This window comes from Eubalaena glacialis, chromosome 2, assembly GCF_028564815.1.
Source record: "Eubalaena glacialis isolate mEubGla1 chromosome 2, mEubGla1.1.hap2.+ XY, whole genome shotgun sequence".
NCBI lineage: Eukaryota > Metazoa > Chordata > Mammalia > Artiodactyla > Balaenidae > Eubalaena > Eubalaena glacialis.
The window spans coordinates 119,377,551-119,394,408 of NC_083717.1; the positions used below are offsets into that span (position 1 = coordinate 119,377,551).

Sequence of the window (16,858 nt, forward strand, 5' to 3'; positions counted from 1 at the left end):
CAAGGCTGATAAACCCAGTAATTTATGCTTCTATGAAACAAATGATAGGCAATACCTATTCCTAATTACCTCATGGAAGAAGTGTCTCATCTGAGCCATTTTGGTTTTGAAGCGCTTTAGTTTTTGATGGATCCTCTTATCCTTCTCTAGTTGGGAGATGGTAGCCCACTCACAGTGTAGATAGGAGCTGAAGGGGATGGAAATAGCCAGTCACAGTGTGAGAAAGGGGAACTGGTCGGCTAGTGTCTGAGATGTGGGGATTAGCCAGGAGCAGACATAAGAATATGTGCTTCAATGGGGAGACAGTCTCTTAGGTCAGTGCTTCTTAAACTTGATTTTGCACACAAACCACCTGGTCTAGGGTAGGCTTGAAAGTTCACATTTCTAACAGGCACCCAAATGATGCTAACTCTGCTGGTCCACGGATCACACTCTGAGTAGCAAGGTCTTAATCTTAGACTAACGTAAAGAGGATTTTACAAGGCATTTTATCAGGAACCATCCTCACCCCACCTTTCTGCAGGTAAATATAAAGAGTCAATTCCTGAGCTTCTCTCTGAATAGACATTTTCCTCACCAAAAACAGGTGAGGAGACTATAAAAAAAGGGACACATTCCCACCCAGGATAGACTATACAGGAGAACTTTTTACAACCATGAGGAACTTGGGGTGAAAAGCTTTTTTGCACAGATCACATACTAGTTCTTGTACTTGACAAAGAATTCTTCTGCTTCAGTATATTGTCCAGAAGGAAGCTGAGAAGAAAGAAATTACAGTTACTAACAACTTATTTGTCAAAGGGAACCTTTAATTTTAACACACATGGTAGAGCTTCATACCAATGCTCCCAGAATATATTACTGACTAAGGGATTAAAGAACTTAATCTGGTATTTCAATGCTGGAGGCTTGACAGCTGGAGAAAATAAGCCCTTTTCCAGTTTAAACAAATAAGCGAAAGAAGTGGCAATAAGACAGTTCCTACTTTCCACCTAACTTTTCTCCACCATCTCTTGTAACTACACTGTAGCAATATAGCCTGACATCCAAAGGTGCTCATTACATACAGCCTGTAACTGTAGCATTATGGGCTGACATTAAAAATAGAGGCCTCACCTCCTTCTTCACAATACGCATAGAAAGCACTTTGTCTACAATGGCTGCATCTTCTTCACTGGGATTCTCCTGTAGCAAAAGATGCAGTCAGTCAACAGAGATTGTGAGCAGCAAGACAAAGGTCTCAAATTGCTTACGTTCTCAGCTTACCACAAAGAACTGCATGGAAGGCAAAGTCTCGCCATCTGGTTCCTGCACTGGCTCAGGCAGGATAGGCTCAGTTTTGATTGGACCAGTTACATCTACTTCTTCTTCTTCTTCATCATCTGTGATCTTTATATCCAGATCCTCTGTATATTTTTTCCGTTTAACTTGGCGGTTTGAGCGTCTCTTCTATAGAGGCAAAAATGGTTAAAACAACTGCTTAGGTCTCTCAAGGAGAAAACCTTTAAAACTATTCGCCTATAGTCATATACTTAGATTTGACTCCAAAATCCCTATGAAAAATCAAACCAAAAGATGATAAAGAGCATATTTATCAAATTATGTGATGTCAAATCAGGTAACTTATTCTATGTACTGAATATATATTAACTTGCTGAATTGTTCTATCAAAGTATCAGATTCCACCTGAAAGTAACCTATTGGCAAGAGGTTCTAAAAAATTGAAACAGGACTCTCAACCTGCAGAGTGCAATGAACTTCACAGGAGGAGCAACCCTGGAGTGCAAAGGTGCAAGAACATTTTGTTTCTAATTATTTCTTTGTTTTAGTTCTAAAGTTTTTTTGTTTGTTTTAATAAATAGGATCATACTGTATGTATTGTTCTGCTGCTTACTTTTCTGTTAACATTTTTCTTGGAGATGTTTTCCATATCAATACATTTCAAATCTGCCTTATTCTTTCAAATGGTTGAGTAAAAGATTTTTTAATTAAATAATCTAAGTAATACTTGCAGCTCATGATAAAAAAATTAGGAAGGATGGAGAGACAAAATTATTATTTTTCAATCATGATTATAACCCCTGGAAAACTCAAAATCAAATGAGTCATTAGAAGCAGAACTACTGAAATTGAGTAAACTTGCTTGGCATAAAATTAATTTTCAAAAATCAATAGCATTCTTATATAGACTAAGGCAGAAAATACAATAAAAGAAAATATTCTTTTTATGAGAAAATATTAATTATCTTAAGCGTTAAATTTAGTAAGAAATATATAAAATCTATGTGAAGAAAACTTTAAAGCACTACAGGAGGACATTAAAAGAGAGTTGAATAAATAGTGAAATATATATACCCTCCCTAATCACATAAATTTGAAAAACAAAATTAACAAAATTTTTTAATTAGATAAGCTGATTCTAAAATTCAAATGGAGAACTAAACATCTAAGAATAACCAGGAAAAATATGAAAAAGTATACTTGGCCTTATCAGATATTAAGGACAATATAAAGCTATACTAATTAACACAACTTGGTACCTCTCCAAGAAGAGATAAACATGTCAAAGAAATAATGTCCAGATATAGACTAAAATACTTATGCGGATTTAGAACATGATAAAAACAGAACTTCTAATCAGTGAGGAAAAAGTGGATTATTCTATAAAATGGGATTGAAAACAGATGACTAGCCGTCTAGTGGATGGAAGAAACAAATCTACAAAAAGACTGCAAGATTTAAAAGTTAAAAAAAAAGACATAAAATTTCTAAAAGAAGATGTGGAAGAATTTTTTTTTATAATCCTGGAGTAGAGAAGGTGTTTCTAATAAACTGATCAATTTGACCTTGTAAAAAGTTTAAGATATCTGCGTAATATCAATATAATCCATCATAAACAAAGTTGAGACAAATAATAAACTAGAGAAAAAATGCCATATGATACATTTCCCAAGCATAAAGAGGTCTTTTGAATAACTAAGAAAAAGATCAATACAATAGAAATATGGGCAAATAACATAAATAGACAGTTCACAGAAAAAAACAGAATGGCTTTAGTGTAAAATGATGCTCACACTCAGAATAAAATTGTTACAACTGAAAACTAAACTAAGATCCCCTTTTTCTTTTTTTCTTACACCTAACCGAGTGGCAAAAATCAGAAAGTTGGATCAAATATTTGAAACAGGAACGCACACTTTGTTCGTGAGAGTACACACTGGCATGAAGAAAATTTCTACAGAAGAAAACTTGACAATACCCTTTGATCCAACAATTCCACTTCAAAGATATTATCCTACAGATAAATTTGCACATATATACAAATCTCTGTAGCATTACTTGTGGTAGTAGAAGACCAGAGAAAACCTAAATGCCTATCAACAGGGGATTGGTTAAACAAATTACGCTACAGTCAAAGTATGGAATACTATAGAACTATTTAAAAAGAATGGGATAAATTAACAAGACCGAATGTTGAAGATGTGGAACTGGAACTCTCACTGCTGGTGGAAGTGTAAAATGACACAATCACTTCGGAAGCTGGCAGATTCTTATAAAGTTAAATGGTTAAATGTTTAACTACCCCACAGTCTATCAACTCCTGGGGATTTAGCTATGAGAAGTGAAAACCTATGTCCACAAAGTATTTGTACTGAGACTGTTCATTGCAGGCTTACTCATAACAGCTCCAAACTGGGAACAAACCAAATGTCCAATAGAATGAATAAACACTGTGCTATATTCATAAATAAAAACAATTCTCAAGAAAAAAAAAAAAAGAATGAACTTCAGATACATCAACAACATGAATAAATCTGAACAACATAATGCTGAAAAAAGTGAGACCCAAGAGTACATACTATGTGATTCCATTTACATGAAGTTCAGGCTAAGTTTAATTTATGGTAATAAAAATGGGCACAATGGTTACCTATGTGGAGGTGTGGGGGAGAGGACGGTGAACTGACTGAAAAGAGGGTACAAGGGAACTTTCTGGGATGATGGAACACGGGACGTCATTAAATAATCTCTCTACTTTGGTGTATATTTCAAATTTTTCATAATAAAAAAGAGTGTGAGGAAGGATAGCTAGTTCTATCTTTTTGATAAAGAACTACCTTCAAGATATATTGTTGGAGAAAAAAAGCAACAGTACAGAAGAGTAGGTATGGAATACTTACAGTAAGTGGGATTGGAATTAGAGTGCTCATGAAAGTAAAGAATATTTCTGGAAGGATACACAAAAATAGTAACAGAGGTTACCTCTGGAGAAAAGACCTGGGGGGACTGTGAGGTCTCCATTGCTAACACTGGTATTACCAAAGTTATGGGCTTAATTGTATCCCCTCAAATTCTTATGTTGAAATCCTAACCCTTGGTACCTCAGAATGTGACTGTATTTGGAGACAGGGCCTTTAAAGAGGTGATTAAATTAGGGTGGGCACTAATTCAACTGGATGTGTGTCCTTAAAAGAGAAGGGAATTTGGACACACGCAAAGACACCAGGGATATACGCACTGAGGAAAGACCATGTGCGGACACAGTGAGAAGGTAGCCCTCTGCAAGCCAAGGAGAGAGGTCTCAGAGGTAACCAGACCTGCTGACCTCTTGATCTTGGACTTCCAGCCTTTAGAACTGTGAGAAAATAAATTTCTGTTGTTTAAGCTACCCAATCTGTGGTATATTGTATTGGCAACCCTAGCATATTAATACACCACTTTTAAAGTTTTTTTAATCTTTGTATTTCTTGTATCACAAAGATTTGCCTTCAGTTCGTGTTTTGTTTATTTAACAAACACCGTATTTAACCCTTAGTTTATTTATTTAACAAACACATACATAACTCTTACTATGCTCTCTTACCTAAACACTGTTCTATGTGCTTTATAAACGTTTACATTTAAGCCTCCTAACAACCCTACTTGGTAGATATTACTATCTGCATTTTAGAGATGAGGAAATTGAGACACCAAGAGGTTAAGTAAACTTGCCTGAAGTGACAATGTTAGTGAACAGTAGCATTAAGATGAGAACCCAAGAAATCTTGCTCCAGTCTGTGGTCTTAACCACTATGCTGTTTAGAGAATTTTGTTGTTGTTGTACATGCGTAATTTTTATACAGTTAAATGTATCGATCTTTCCCTTTATGACTTCTGAATTTTAATACTCTCCTTAGAAAGATCTACCTGATTTTACAATTATTAAAAAAAAAACTTATCCATGTTTTATAAAGGTTCATGATTTCAATTTTTGCATTTAGACCTTTGATTAAACTAGAAATTGTTTTTGTTAAAGAGTAATGCAAGAAATCCAATTTTATTTATTTCTTCCTAAATGTGTAGCCAGTTGTCCTAACTTAATTTATTAAATAATCTTTCTTTCCATTGACTTTATTTTATTATTATTATTATTATTTTTTTGACTGCGCCACACGGCTTGCAGGATCTTACTTCCCAGACCAGGGATTGAACCCGGGCCCTCGGAAGTGAAAGTGCAGAGTCCTAACCACTGGACCACCAGGGAATTCCCTCCACTGGTTTTAAATGGCCTTTTAACTCATATACTAACTTCTCATAACAACTATTTGAATCCTCTTCTAGACTCTATTATCTTTTACTAATCTCTTATTTCTTCTCTAATTTTAAACTCTTAGTAATTATTATTTCATAATATACCCTAATGTCTGTTAAATCTAGCTTTTGCCTCATTCTCCTTTTCAAAAATGTCTTGGCTATTCTCACATGTAAACATACCCCAGAAGAACCGAAGTCTCAGTTTATCAAGGTATTGAATGCATATTAAGGAAGAGGGGATATAAAAAAATAAATAAATAAAATAAAATTCAAATCAAAAGAAAAAAAGGAAGAGGGGAGACATTTATAAAGTACTGATAGCTAGTGAGGCACCTGAGGTTTGTCCAGTCCAAACCTCCATTTTTCAGATAAAGAACTTACACATAGCTAAGTAACCTGGTCAGGCCCGTTAGAGCTACTTAGAAGTACCACAGGTCTCCTGAATCATTAACAGCACATTCTTTCCATGGTTGGAAACTAGAGCCAAAGATGGTACCATAATGCAACAGAGATAGAGGACTAAAGTTCTTCTGGTCCAGCTTCTTTTTATTCTCTTCCCAATGTTTCTCATCTTCAAAAGGTAGCAAAAACATTGTACCTTAAACACCCCAGTTCTCAGAGCCAAAACCCTGAAGTTTTTGCAAGAATTCAAAACCCTGAAGTTTTGGAAGAAGTAAGGCAAAAGGGGGATAGCTGGACAGTTCTAAGAGAAACCAAAGTATTGCCATACCCAAAACAACAATCTTGCAGCATAATTTTGTATTTGCTTAGTCTTTGAAACACTGGAATTTGAGAAAATGAGTATTGCTTTCTTATAGTAATATGCTTTTTGCCTAAAACAAATTTAAATTTAAAAGACATGACCATGACCAGATCTTGCCTCTTCTACTTTTTAGGACTACCTCTGGTTTAGAAAAACTGTTGAAATGTGCATAGGCTTATTGTCTCTCAGTATCTATTCTTGGTCTGTCTGTCAGAAGTAAAACATGATTTTTTTCAGTAAGTTCTTCAGGGCTCCTTTTACCTGAATGCTGCTTTCTTCATCTTCCCGGGGTGATTGTGCAGGCATGACTTCCACATCTGAATTATCAGATGAGGTATTTCGCTTTCTCTTCTTACCCACCACAGGAGTGATGGTGCTAAAAAGGAAAAACCAAATTCAGTTACAGTGAAGGCAAGGAAAATTTAGAAGTAAGAAAATATAATTAATCTAAACCATCACATACAAAGTCTCCAGGCATAAGTGTCTAGATCTTCAGTCTGTGGGACACACAGCTATTGAGTAGCGTGTTTGAAAAAAGATATTAGGGTTTCTAAAATACCAGCTGACCTTTACACCAGATCTGACTAATCTTTGCTACCACTGTATTCACAAATACCTGAAGAAAGGTAGAATAACACAGTAGAATGAATTCTTGACTAAGAATTATAAGGCCTCGTTTTAGTTCCAGTTCTGTCACTAGCTGGGCATTAGTTTCGTAAGTAGCAAACACTGATAACATCTGGCCTGACAGCAGTTGAGGATCAAGTAAGGTAACAGACATGAAACTTGCTTTTTAAAGCTGAAAAATCCTGTGCAGATATGAAGCATTATTATAATTACACCACAAAGCCTGAAGAATCTCAGGGAGTGGAAGCTAGAGAGAAAGGAGTGAAGCTACAAGACACGGAAGGAATTCTTGTCAATTGTGACAAGAATTATGTGGCAAGCCATGGTTCTGTCAAGACTGCTTAAGGCTGACAGTGGTTGCTGAAATCTTCTCCAGTTCACAGATGAAATGTAAGAACAGGGCAGCTATGTCTACAGCAGCTCTCTTTTACTGGTGTGGGTGGTAGGGGGCTAGTGAGAAGTCTTCCACACTATGGTGATACAAAATCGGGAAGAATATAGAAAAACACAGGCACAGCTTTTAAATGTAACCCCTAACACAAGACTGGCTATCTTTCCCGTGCCTTGGTATTCACTTGGGACAGAGAAAAGAAAGGCCTTACTATCTTCTATGATAGAGAGATCACCTTGAACTTTGTAGCTGCTGAATACAATACGAATTTTAAAATGTATGCACTATCCTCAAATGTCCCGTCAAAAGAGCAAAGGGTGGTACTTACTTTAGCTTACTCTTGCCCTTGGTTTTGGAGGTACCAGATGTTTTGCTCTTCTTTGGCTTTTCTTCCTTGAGCCTCTCCCCACTGCTCTTCTTCCTGCGTTTCTTTTCACCTTCCTCCTCAGGCCGAACGCTAGGCAACTCATCCTCATTCAGGACTCGAGGTATGTTCTGTTCGCCCCGGGCACGGGCCCTAGCAATGGCCTCTGCTACAATCCGATTTGCTTTCTCTTGCTTCTTCTGGTGCTCCAGCCTACGGTTTTCCTCGATTCCCGTCTTGCCTCCCGTATGAGGAGCAGAGCTTGCTGGTGAGGAGAGAGCTGCCACTTCACTGGCACTTAGAACTTTAACTACGGAGAGTCCAGAAGAGGCCCCTTGGGAAGAGCCGGCCTACAGAAATAAAGACACTAGAATTTCAACATGCTTGTAGCTAAATAACCTGAATAAAACAACTCTGAAGCAGGTAGGCTACAAACGTCAGTTCTCTAATTCCTCAAGAACCAGACACTCAGAACCTAGAGACACATTCCAAAAAAAAAAAAAAAAAAAAAAGTATTTTTTGGTGGGATGCGGATGAGAAAAGGCAAGAACTGTGCCAAATTAACCTTCAATATCCTTTAGCCATGCTCCTAATGTCAATACTCATCTCCATAATTCCAGAAAACTTTCAAACAATACAGCCAACACTGGTCTCTAGGCTAAAGGTAAAAAAATACAAATTCGACTCTTGGCCTACCTTCATCTCCCTGGGGGTGAGAGGAAGGACAATCACTTGACCTCTTTAAGGCTATTTCTTTTTTTTTTTTTTTTTTTTTTTTAAACATCTTTATTGAAGTATAATTGCTTTACAATGGTGTGCTAGCTTCTGCTTTACAACAAAGTGAATCAGTTACACATATACATATGTTGCCATATCTCTTCCCTCCTGCATCTCCCTCCCTCCCACCCTCCCTATCCCACCCCTCTAGGTGGTCACAAAGCACCGAGCTGATCTCCCTGTGCTATGCGGCTGCTTCCCACTAGTTATCTATTTTACATTTGGTAGTGTATATATGTCCATGACACTCTCTCAAGGCTATTTCTTTATGTTTCAAATGAGAGGATATTTCCAGTCATTTTTATTTCACAAGAACATTAAGATTGTAAATGAAACGGTTCAAAGACAATTACCAGACAAGTCATCTCTGATCCCAAACCCAATAATAACCCTCAAATCTTTTCATGATGTAATTACAACAAGGTTTCCACGGGTGAAGGAAATAAAAGTCTGCATGTCACTTCAGAGGTATGAACCTAGACTGGCCCCACGTTCAACAGTGAGTGACTGCCGAGGGGAACAGCCAGGGACTAAGGGATGTGTTTCCCTTCTTAACTACGGAAGTCTCACCTGGGGCTGCAGCACCACCTTGAGCGGTACTGAAAGTCTCTGTCCTGGGCCCTGCCCTGGTCCCATTATCTGAGCCTGCTGCACAGAGGAAAGAGCCACTGGCTGGGCTGAGGATGGCTGCTGGGGCTGTGGCTGCGACGACGGAGGCTGCGGTACAATCTGGATCTTCTGCTGTGGCGGCTGCACCTGCAGCTGGATAGTCACTACTTTGGCCGGCTGCCCCTGGGCATTCTTGGCTTGCGTCAGGGCTGCCAGCTGGTTGCCCTGTAACACTATCTTGCCTGGCAGACTCCCCAGCACGACATGCCGGTGTCCTTGGGGACCTCCAGACTGTGGCTGCTGGAGGACCAGCGTGATGCGTTTCGATTCACCCTAGAGTGAAGAAAGGAAATTGCAAGAGAGGTAGAACATTAAAGAATGGCAGACCCCTTAATATTCACACCAGTTTTCCTCATCCTAGAGTTACAAAAGCTGAGGATCAGAAAACACAGTATAATTCCTTTTGTTCATCCTCCTCTCTTTCCTGATGAGATCTTTTCTATATAACCTCTGCCCAGCGGGTATCAAGCTTGTTCTGGAAAAACTGTTGGGAGGCTCGCTCTATTTCTATGGCGGTCATTCCATTTTCTGGAAATCTATTAGAACAAAAGTCTATACTGAACTGAAATCCTCCTCCTTATAGCTTCCTCCACCAATGCTACTTATCTTAATACTGTCTTCCCCTCCCCCCAAACTCTTCTGGCCCTTGATTCAGAGACTAGAGCCTCTATTTTCTTATACTAGAAACTAGCCTTTTCACTGGGCAAAGTCAGAGGAGGACAATCTTAGTAATAAGAACAGGGGAGAGATACACATAGCTTCCGTAAGTCTTGCAAATATAAATAAATGTAGTTTTCCAAAAATGATTCTTGTTCCCATTGCATCCTATATTACTCATATAACTTTATATCATACATTATTATGAGTTCTTGTTTAAGGTCTGTATTTCCTGGCAGACTGTGAGCTCTGTAAGGACAGGGACTGTGTCTATCTTGTTCAGCACCAGCTAGGCACAGTGTAAACATGTAGTAAGAGCTCCAAAAAATACATTAACACTAACTGCTTCCACCTAGTAAGTAATAAATACACTGCTGTCAATACTAACTGATAAAAAGTAAAGATGGAATTTAAACAGGATTTCCTAGAGACAGCTCTCCTGTGCTTGCTCTCACACAGTTGCTGGGCCCTCTACTAAACCAAAATTCACCTCCCCCTTTCACTCAAGTCACCTGGGTAGGTGTAGAGGTCAGTGTAACTGCAGGCTTCAGTGGGGGCCCTGTGGCCCCAGGGTTTCCAGCAGGAGCTGAACCCTTAACTGGCTGTAGGACCAGCTGCTTTACTGGTCGGCTGGGCTGGACAATGCGCTGAACAGCAGCCTGGTTCCCAGGGACCTTGGCGGCCAACACTGTATTACCAGAGACAATGGAAACACCAGGTCGAAGGGGAGTGCCGGTTAGCACTTTGGTAAAAGTGACTTTTCCACCATTGGCTGTGCCAGCCACGAGGGGCTGAGCTGTGCTGGTGATACCTTGGGCCTGAATTTGTGCCACGTGGGCACCAGTGACTGAGGAGCTGGGTGGGGCCTTAAGGATAACAATCTTAGGGGCTGACTGAGGTGGCTGCCCTCCAGCACTACCGGAGGGGACAGCTGTGGCAGAGACACCCATGAAAGGATTCCCTTGGCTCAGGATCTCCTGGCTCTTGGAGACCTGCAAAAGTCCTGACGTTGGCGTCGGTGTCTGTAAGACAGGTTGGGCTGGCTGCTCTTGGCTGACGGGCTGAGTGGTATAATCATGCAAGGTTAAAGATTCTGGAGCTGGAGCTGTCGATTCTTTGGAAAGTTCTGTGGGGGCTGTTTCCTCTGGTGGGGGGACCAAGTCACTTGCTGATGAATTCCCCACATCACCACCTCCACCATCCTGGTTCATCTGATCCAAGGAGTCCAGAGAGCTTGGCAGTCCAAGGGCTTCCTCAATAGGGTCTTGTGTAACCTGATTGAAGCTGTCATCAGTAAGAGAGTCCAGGCCAAATAAATTTGGGTCATCAAACAGATCCATGATGGGGTCTGCCATCTTGGGCAAGCAATGGGGGTTACTTCCCCAAGGTTTAGGGAGGGAAGGGGAGGGGGGGTAGTGGCTCTCCCCTCCCCTCCCCTATTAAGAAAAAAATGTACACAATGGAAGAGGACTACTCTTCAGGTAAAGAGGCAAGAAACAAGTGCATGTCAGATTGTCCTGACCTTCATGGAGCAAGATGGCTAGGTCTTCAGAGGAAGATGGTGGAACTCCTGTTGTAGGAAGACAAATGACAAATAAGCAAAGTAGGTGACCTCAGGGAAAATTTCTAGCCTTAATTTCAAATAGCATCAAAATAATAAGAGAAGAGGAAAATGTGAGGTAACCTGAGGACAGAGACACAGCGGAAAGAACATCCACATTTCTGCTTTAAAACTAAAACTAAAAAAGAAAAAAGGAAACCATCTAACACCCTTTTGGGGCTCTTACATACTTTGAAGCTTCTGTCTGTCAAGATCATTCAGCTATCTCTGTCCATTTCTTTTTACAATGATCATTCTTAGGTAGAGATCAGGAGATTTAACATTCATTCACCTTTTATTTCAGGTTCGTAAGTTGACAGAACTTAACAACACACCAGCAATACTTCAGTGAATATAGCTAAAGTCTTCTGGATATACTGTATTTTGTAAGTTTCCCTTGTATTTTAGATACTTTTACTTACTACTGGCAAAAATAACCACCTTTGTCCAAGCTTATAGTATAATCTTACCCAGGAAGTTTCATAAACTTTATTCTACTTAACCTATCAATGAATCTATACATAGTGTTTCTGTTACGACGTCCCCTCCCCACTTTCTCACATTTAAGATCAAAAATTTCCTTTGCAAGAGATTCAAAGAATTCTACAATTTCATTCTAGTTTATATTCCCAACTTTCAGTCTCATCACTTCCTACGCTTTCATCACTTCCTATATATACCCTACAATCCAGTCCAACTGGACAATACGGTTCCCTTAATGGCATTCCTATCTGCATGACTTTGCCTATTGTGCTGTAGCTTCTTCCTGGAACATCCCCACCACGCTCCTCCCAAACTTCTCTTCCAGCTCAAATCTCTGACACCCTCAAAGGTCTTCTACTCCACAAGGTGAGCCCTGAACCTCCATAAGGTGAGCAATTTGTGATGACTTGGTCCCTTCACCTTCTTTAAATATCCACAGCGTTGTCTGCACCTTATTTAAAGCACTTATACTTAACATTTTATTAAAATGGTAAGTTTCTTGTCCATTTCCTCTGAAGGCCCAAAAGGTTCCTTTGTGCAAATTGTAAAAAGCTGCCTACTCAAGACACTTGTTTGCCATCTGCTGGAAAACTGTCATACTAAACATATTATCTATGATGATAGTGAACACGTGCAATGCACACCTTGCACAACCCTGCATGGTGGCCCAGCTCCTCTTTCCCCGAGAAAGAAGAGTTCCTGAATGGTGGGGACCACGTCTTATTCATCTGTGGATCCCTAAAGAACCAGAAGAATATCACATACACAATAGCTACTCAAAAAAAATTTAATGAACTAAAGTATTTGCTTGCAGCGTCTGGAATGAACCATTCAGTCCTTAGAGAAACTAACTGTTATTCCCTGATTCCAAGATGAGACAGTAGAATACTTCCTATCTTGAAAAACTGTCCTACAAATAACTGAAATTATGTTTAGTAAATCCACATCTGGGGCTTTAAGTTCATAAAATGCTGGGAAAAGGAAAAACTAAGACAAAGAATTATCAGTACATCACCACCTAACTAAACTATATGAAAATGTAGTATCTGCTCTTTGTATATGATATCAGTATTTGTCAATCCAGGAAAGCCTTGCTTGATAACACCATTTCTCCTAACTTTTAGAAGACATCAGAGAAGAAATTTGTCAGTGACACAGTACAGACTTGACTGAAGAAGGCCCTTCCACACAACCCCCAAACTTTTTTTCCCCTTACCTTAACCCATTCCAGTTATTCTTGCAAAACAATATAATGTGGGTAAGTAGCCCAGAAAATCAGACGTAGATAAGAGGACAGACTCATCAGTAGTTGGCACATCGGTCAAAATTACAAAGCATACATGGCATCTCCACCAATGTTAAACAAGATCTTCCTAGCTTCAGTAATTGTATACCCTTCACATCTCAACCAGGGTCCCTATCACTTCCCACTCCTGGTTAAACTATTCCACCAGCTCATTCCAGCCTCTCCTATCTAATACCTGCCCCAAAGTAACTCAAAATGGTGATCAGAAGAGTTACGGATAGGACTTCCCTGGTGGCGCAGTGGTTAAGAATCCGCCTGCCAATGCAGGGGACACGGGTGCGAGCCCTGGTCTGGGAAGATTCCACATGCCGCGGAGCAACTAAGCCCATGTGCCACAACTACCGAGCCTGCGCTCTACAGCCCGTGAGCCACAACTACTGAGCCCGTGTGCCACAACTATGGAAGTCCGCATGCCACAAATATTGAAGCCCACGCACCTAGAGCCTGTGCTCCGCAACAAGAGAAGCCACCACAATGAGAAGCCTGCGCACTGCAATGAAGAGTAGCCCCGGGCTTCCCTGGTGGCGCAGTGGTTGAGAATCTGCCTGCCAATGCAGGGGACACGGGTTCGAGCCCTGGTCTGGGAAGATCCCACATGCCACGGAGCAACTAGGCCCGTGAGCCACAACTACTGAGCCTGCACGTCTGGAGCCTGTGCCCTGCAACAAGAGAGGCCGTGACAGTGAAAGGCCCGCGCACCGCAATGAAGAGTGGCCCCCGCTCGCCACACTAGAGAAAGCCCTCGCACAGAAACGAAGACCCAACACAGCCAAAAATAAATAAATAAATAAAATTAAAAAAAAAAAGAGTAGCCCCCGCTCGCCACAACTAGAGAAGAGCCTGCGTGCAGCAACGAAGACCCAATGCAAGCCATAAATAAATAAATAAATAAATAAATATTTCTTTATTTAATGAAAATCTACTCAATAATTTTATAGACTTTCTCAACACTACCATCAGCTTTTTTCTAGTTATGCCCTACTTTGCTACCTATTATCTTTCACCTCCTATTCACTGTCAAGAGAAATTACACTAAATATCTAACAGTTAAGTGTCACAAAAAAACTACAGTGAAAGTTTGCACTAACTAAAAGTTTATGCTGATAATAGTTTATAACCTGCCTTTTCTTTCATGGGGTATTTTGTCCTTTCCAGGACTCCTTGCTATTTATTCACCCAAATGCTCTTCCTTCCCTCCACAACAGCCCAACGTCAGAGAGAGAGAGATCTCATTTTTTAATGGGAGAAACGAGGCTAATAGCTTCTGAAATATTTCCCTACTTCCATATGACTCAAGTATAAGTTTTTAAAGGTCAATGCACTTATCATTTATCTCCCTTCCCAATTTTTGGGCCAAATTTCTGCTTCTCCTGGGTCAGTCGGGGCCCAATAATTTAAAAACCTCACCACTGACTTAATGCCATAGCATCAAGTATCACTACTTCTCAGTCCCATCCCATCAACTCACCTCTACTGACCTAATTCATCTTGTACAATTTTTTTAATCCTAGTCTCCAGCTTCTTTTTTAACTCACATCTTTAAGTTGCCCTTGACTCTCAAAAGAATAAACCTTCTCCAAACATATCTCCAACTTTCTTCACCCCTCCTTCTATTCGTACTCATGGGTTATCCTGGCTATACCCATGTCTGGCCTACTCTACCAAGTTCATCTACCCCATGGTAGATGAGCTTGGTAGAATTCTCTTTCCATGGTTCAAACCCTGGTAATAAAAATAAATAGATGTTGGACTTCCCTGGTGGCACAATGGTTAAGAATCCCCTTGCCAATGTAGGGGACACGGGTTCGAGCCCTGGTCCGGGAAGATACCACATGCCACGGAACAACTGAGCCCGTGCGCCACAACTACTGAGTCTGCACTCTAGAGCCCGTGAGCCACAACTACTGAAGCCCGCGTGCCTAGAGCTTGTGCTCCGGAACAAGAGAAGCCACCGCAATGTGAAGTAGTCCCCGCTCACCGCAACTAGAGAAAGCCTGTGTGCAGCAATGAAGACCCAATGCAACCAAATATAAATAAATAAATTTATTAAATAAATAAATAGATGTTAAGCATTCAAATATACAAAACCCTTAATATATCCCTAAGTAAAGCAACTGCCTAGATAAAGAAATCATAGCAAACTTTAATCATATTGAGAATGAAAAGCCAGTCTTCACCTACCACTGCCCCAAAGAGGAACATATGTATATGCTCAAAAGGAAAGACAGAGCTTGATGGTTGCACTTAATCACTTTCTATAATTCCAAACTAATGAGTAGACTAACGACAGAAAACCTTGGGGGGGGGGGGGGGGAAGGGGGAGGGGGAGAAGTAGAACTAACTAGTAAGTTAAGGTTAAAATCCAAGGCCACCCATCTAAAACTTCCAAATAACAAGCCAGAGAAATTCTTTATATAAAGCCCTTCATCTCGTCTTCTTTAAGAAGAAACTACTCCCTTCCCTTGAAATAAATATAAACTGATTTTTTTTGCAGCTTTATCATCTTTAATGTAGTTCTTCTGGGTTTTCTTAGAAATCTAGAGTCCCAACTCTCCTGTTCTTATTTTAACGTGTCTCCCTACCCTTGCCCATTTCAATAACAACTTGTCTGTCCAATCATAAAGGAGTTAGTTTTAATTCTACTCTATACTTTTCCATGTCAATCTCCCCATACCTTTCAACAAAGCAGAGATTCTCAACTGGGAGATGGAAGGTATGCAAAGTTTGAAAATGTGCATTCGGTGTTATAATTTTATATTTGTCAAATGGAAAAGGAAAACATCTCATTGTTTAGGTTATTTATATTCAATAAAATTGGACAATATCTCTTGGCCTGTGAGGATCTATAAAAGACAACATGGGCAGGGGCGGGGGGCAGAGAAAGAAGTATGCCTGGTTTGGAAGGATTACTGACATCTCTGTGATGGGGTAAGATTTCTTATGGTCTCTCAAAAGGGAGTTTATCATATTGTTTATGATGGATGAGAAACACTGCAACAGAAATTAGTCCAGCTGTCTAAGACATAAAATTATATAAACTGAACTACAGACATCCATTCTCCCTTTACAGATTTCTCTGTACTGTCCATCCTCTTAAAAGATAACAGACGAATGCCATATTGACAAAAACTGATCTTTTCTGGGGGGTTAATATGCACTTTTAGAAAGTAGCAGCCATGCCCACTTAACCTCTAACTGCTCAAAGAACAAACTATTTTACTTCAAAGTATTAATCTTGTTATTGGAAACTGTATCCTTTCAAGAGAATCAGCGCAGGCAGGCAGGCAGACAGACATAAACACGATATGGAAACATGATGGGTAGAAGCAATTTGAAGAAATCCCTTGAAAATAAAATAAATCAGAAGGCTTAAAATGAAAATCACCAACATAATTTTAAAAGAGGAGGATTTAAAAACTGTACCATGGAGACATTTGTGAAACCCAAAAGGTCTCAAATCTTATAAAGAAATGGGAAATAAACATCCAAGGTGAATGGAATCACAATTTAGGGTCAGCAAAGGATAAGGATGGAAGGACACAGACCATAAGAAATAGAGCTATTAACTTGGAGCCACTCAGGAGATTCTCCTCACGAAGATCGAGATCCTAGGCCATTTTCTCTATCTTCACCATTCTCAATTCCAA

At 39.8% G+C, this 16,858-nt stretch overlaps 1 protein-coding gene across 4 annotated transcripts in view; it reads right to left on the reverse strand.

The window, feature by feature from the left end:
- Positions 1 to 16,858, reverse strand: part of CHD8 (chromodomain helicase DNA binding protein 8) — a 57,488-nt gene that overhangs the window by 27,216 nt on the left and 13,414 nt on the right. For all 4 annotated transcript variants that reach the window (XM_061180605.1, XM_061180602.1, XM_061180604.1 and 1 more), the window contains exons 2-9: positions 10,335 to 11,392; positions 9,067 to 9,438; positions 7,684 to 8,069; positions 6,599 to 6,713; positions 1,267 to 1,449; positions 1,117 to 1,185; positions 701 to 756; positions 70 to 187 (exon numbers count right to left, since the gene is read on the reverse strand). In XM_061180605.1, coding sequence (XP_061036588.1) covers positions 70 to 187; positions 701 to 756; positions 1,117 to 1,185; positions 1,267 to 1,449; positions 6,599 to 6,713; positions 7,684 to 8,069; positions 9,067 to 9,438; positions 10,335 to 11,177 — 2,142 coding nt within the window. In that variant the 5' untranslated portion in view covers positions 11,178 to 11,392. The remainder of the gene's footprint in view (positions 1 to 69; positions 188 to 700; positions 757 to 1,116; positions 1,186 to 1,266; positions 1,450 to 6,598; positions 6,714 to 7,683; positions 8,070 to 9,066; positions 9,439 to 10,334; positions 11,393 to 16,858) is intronic.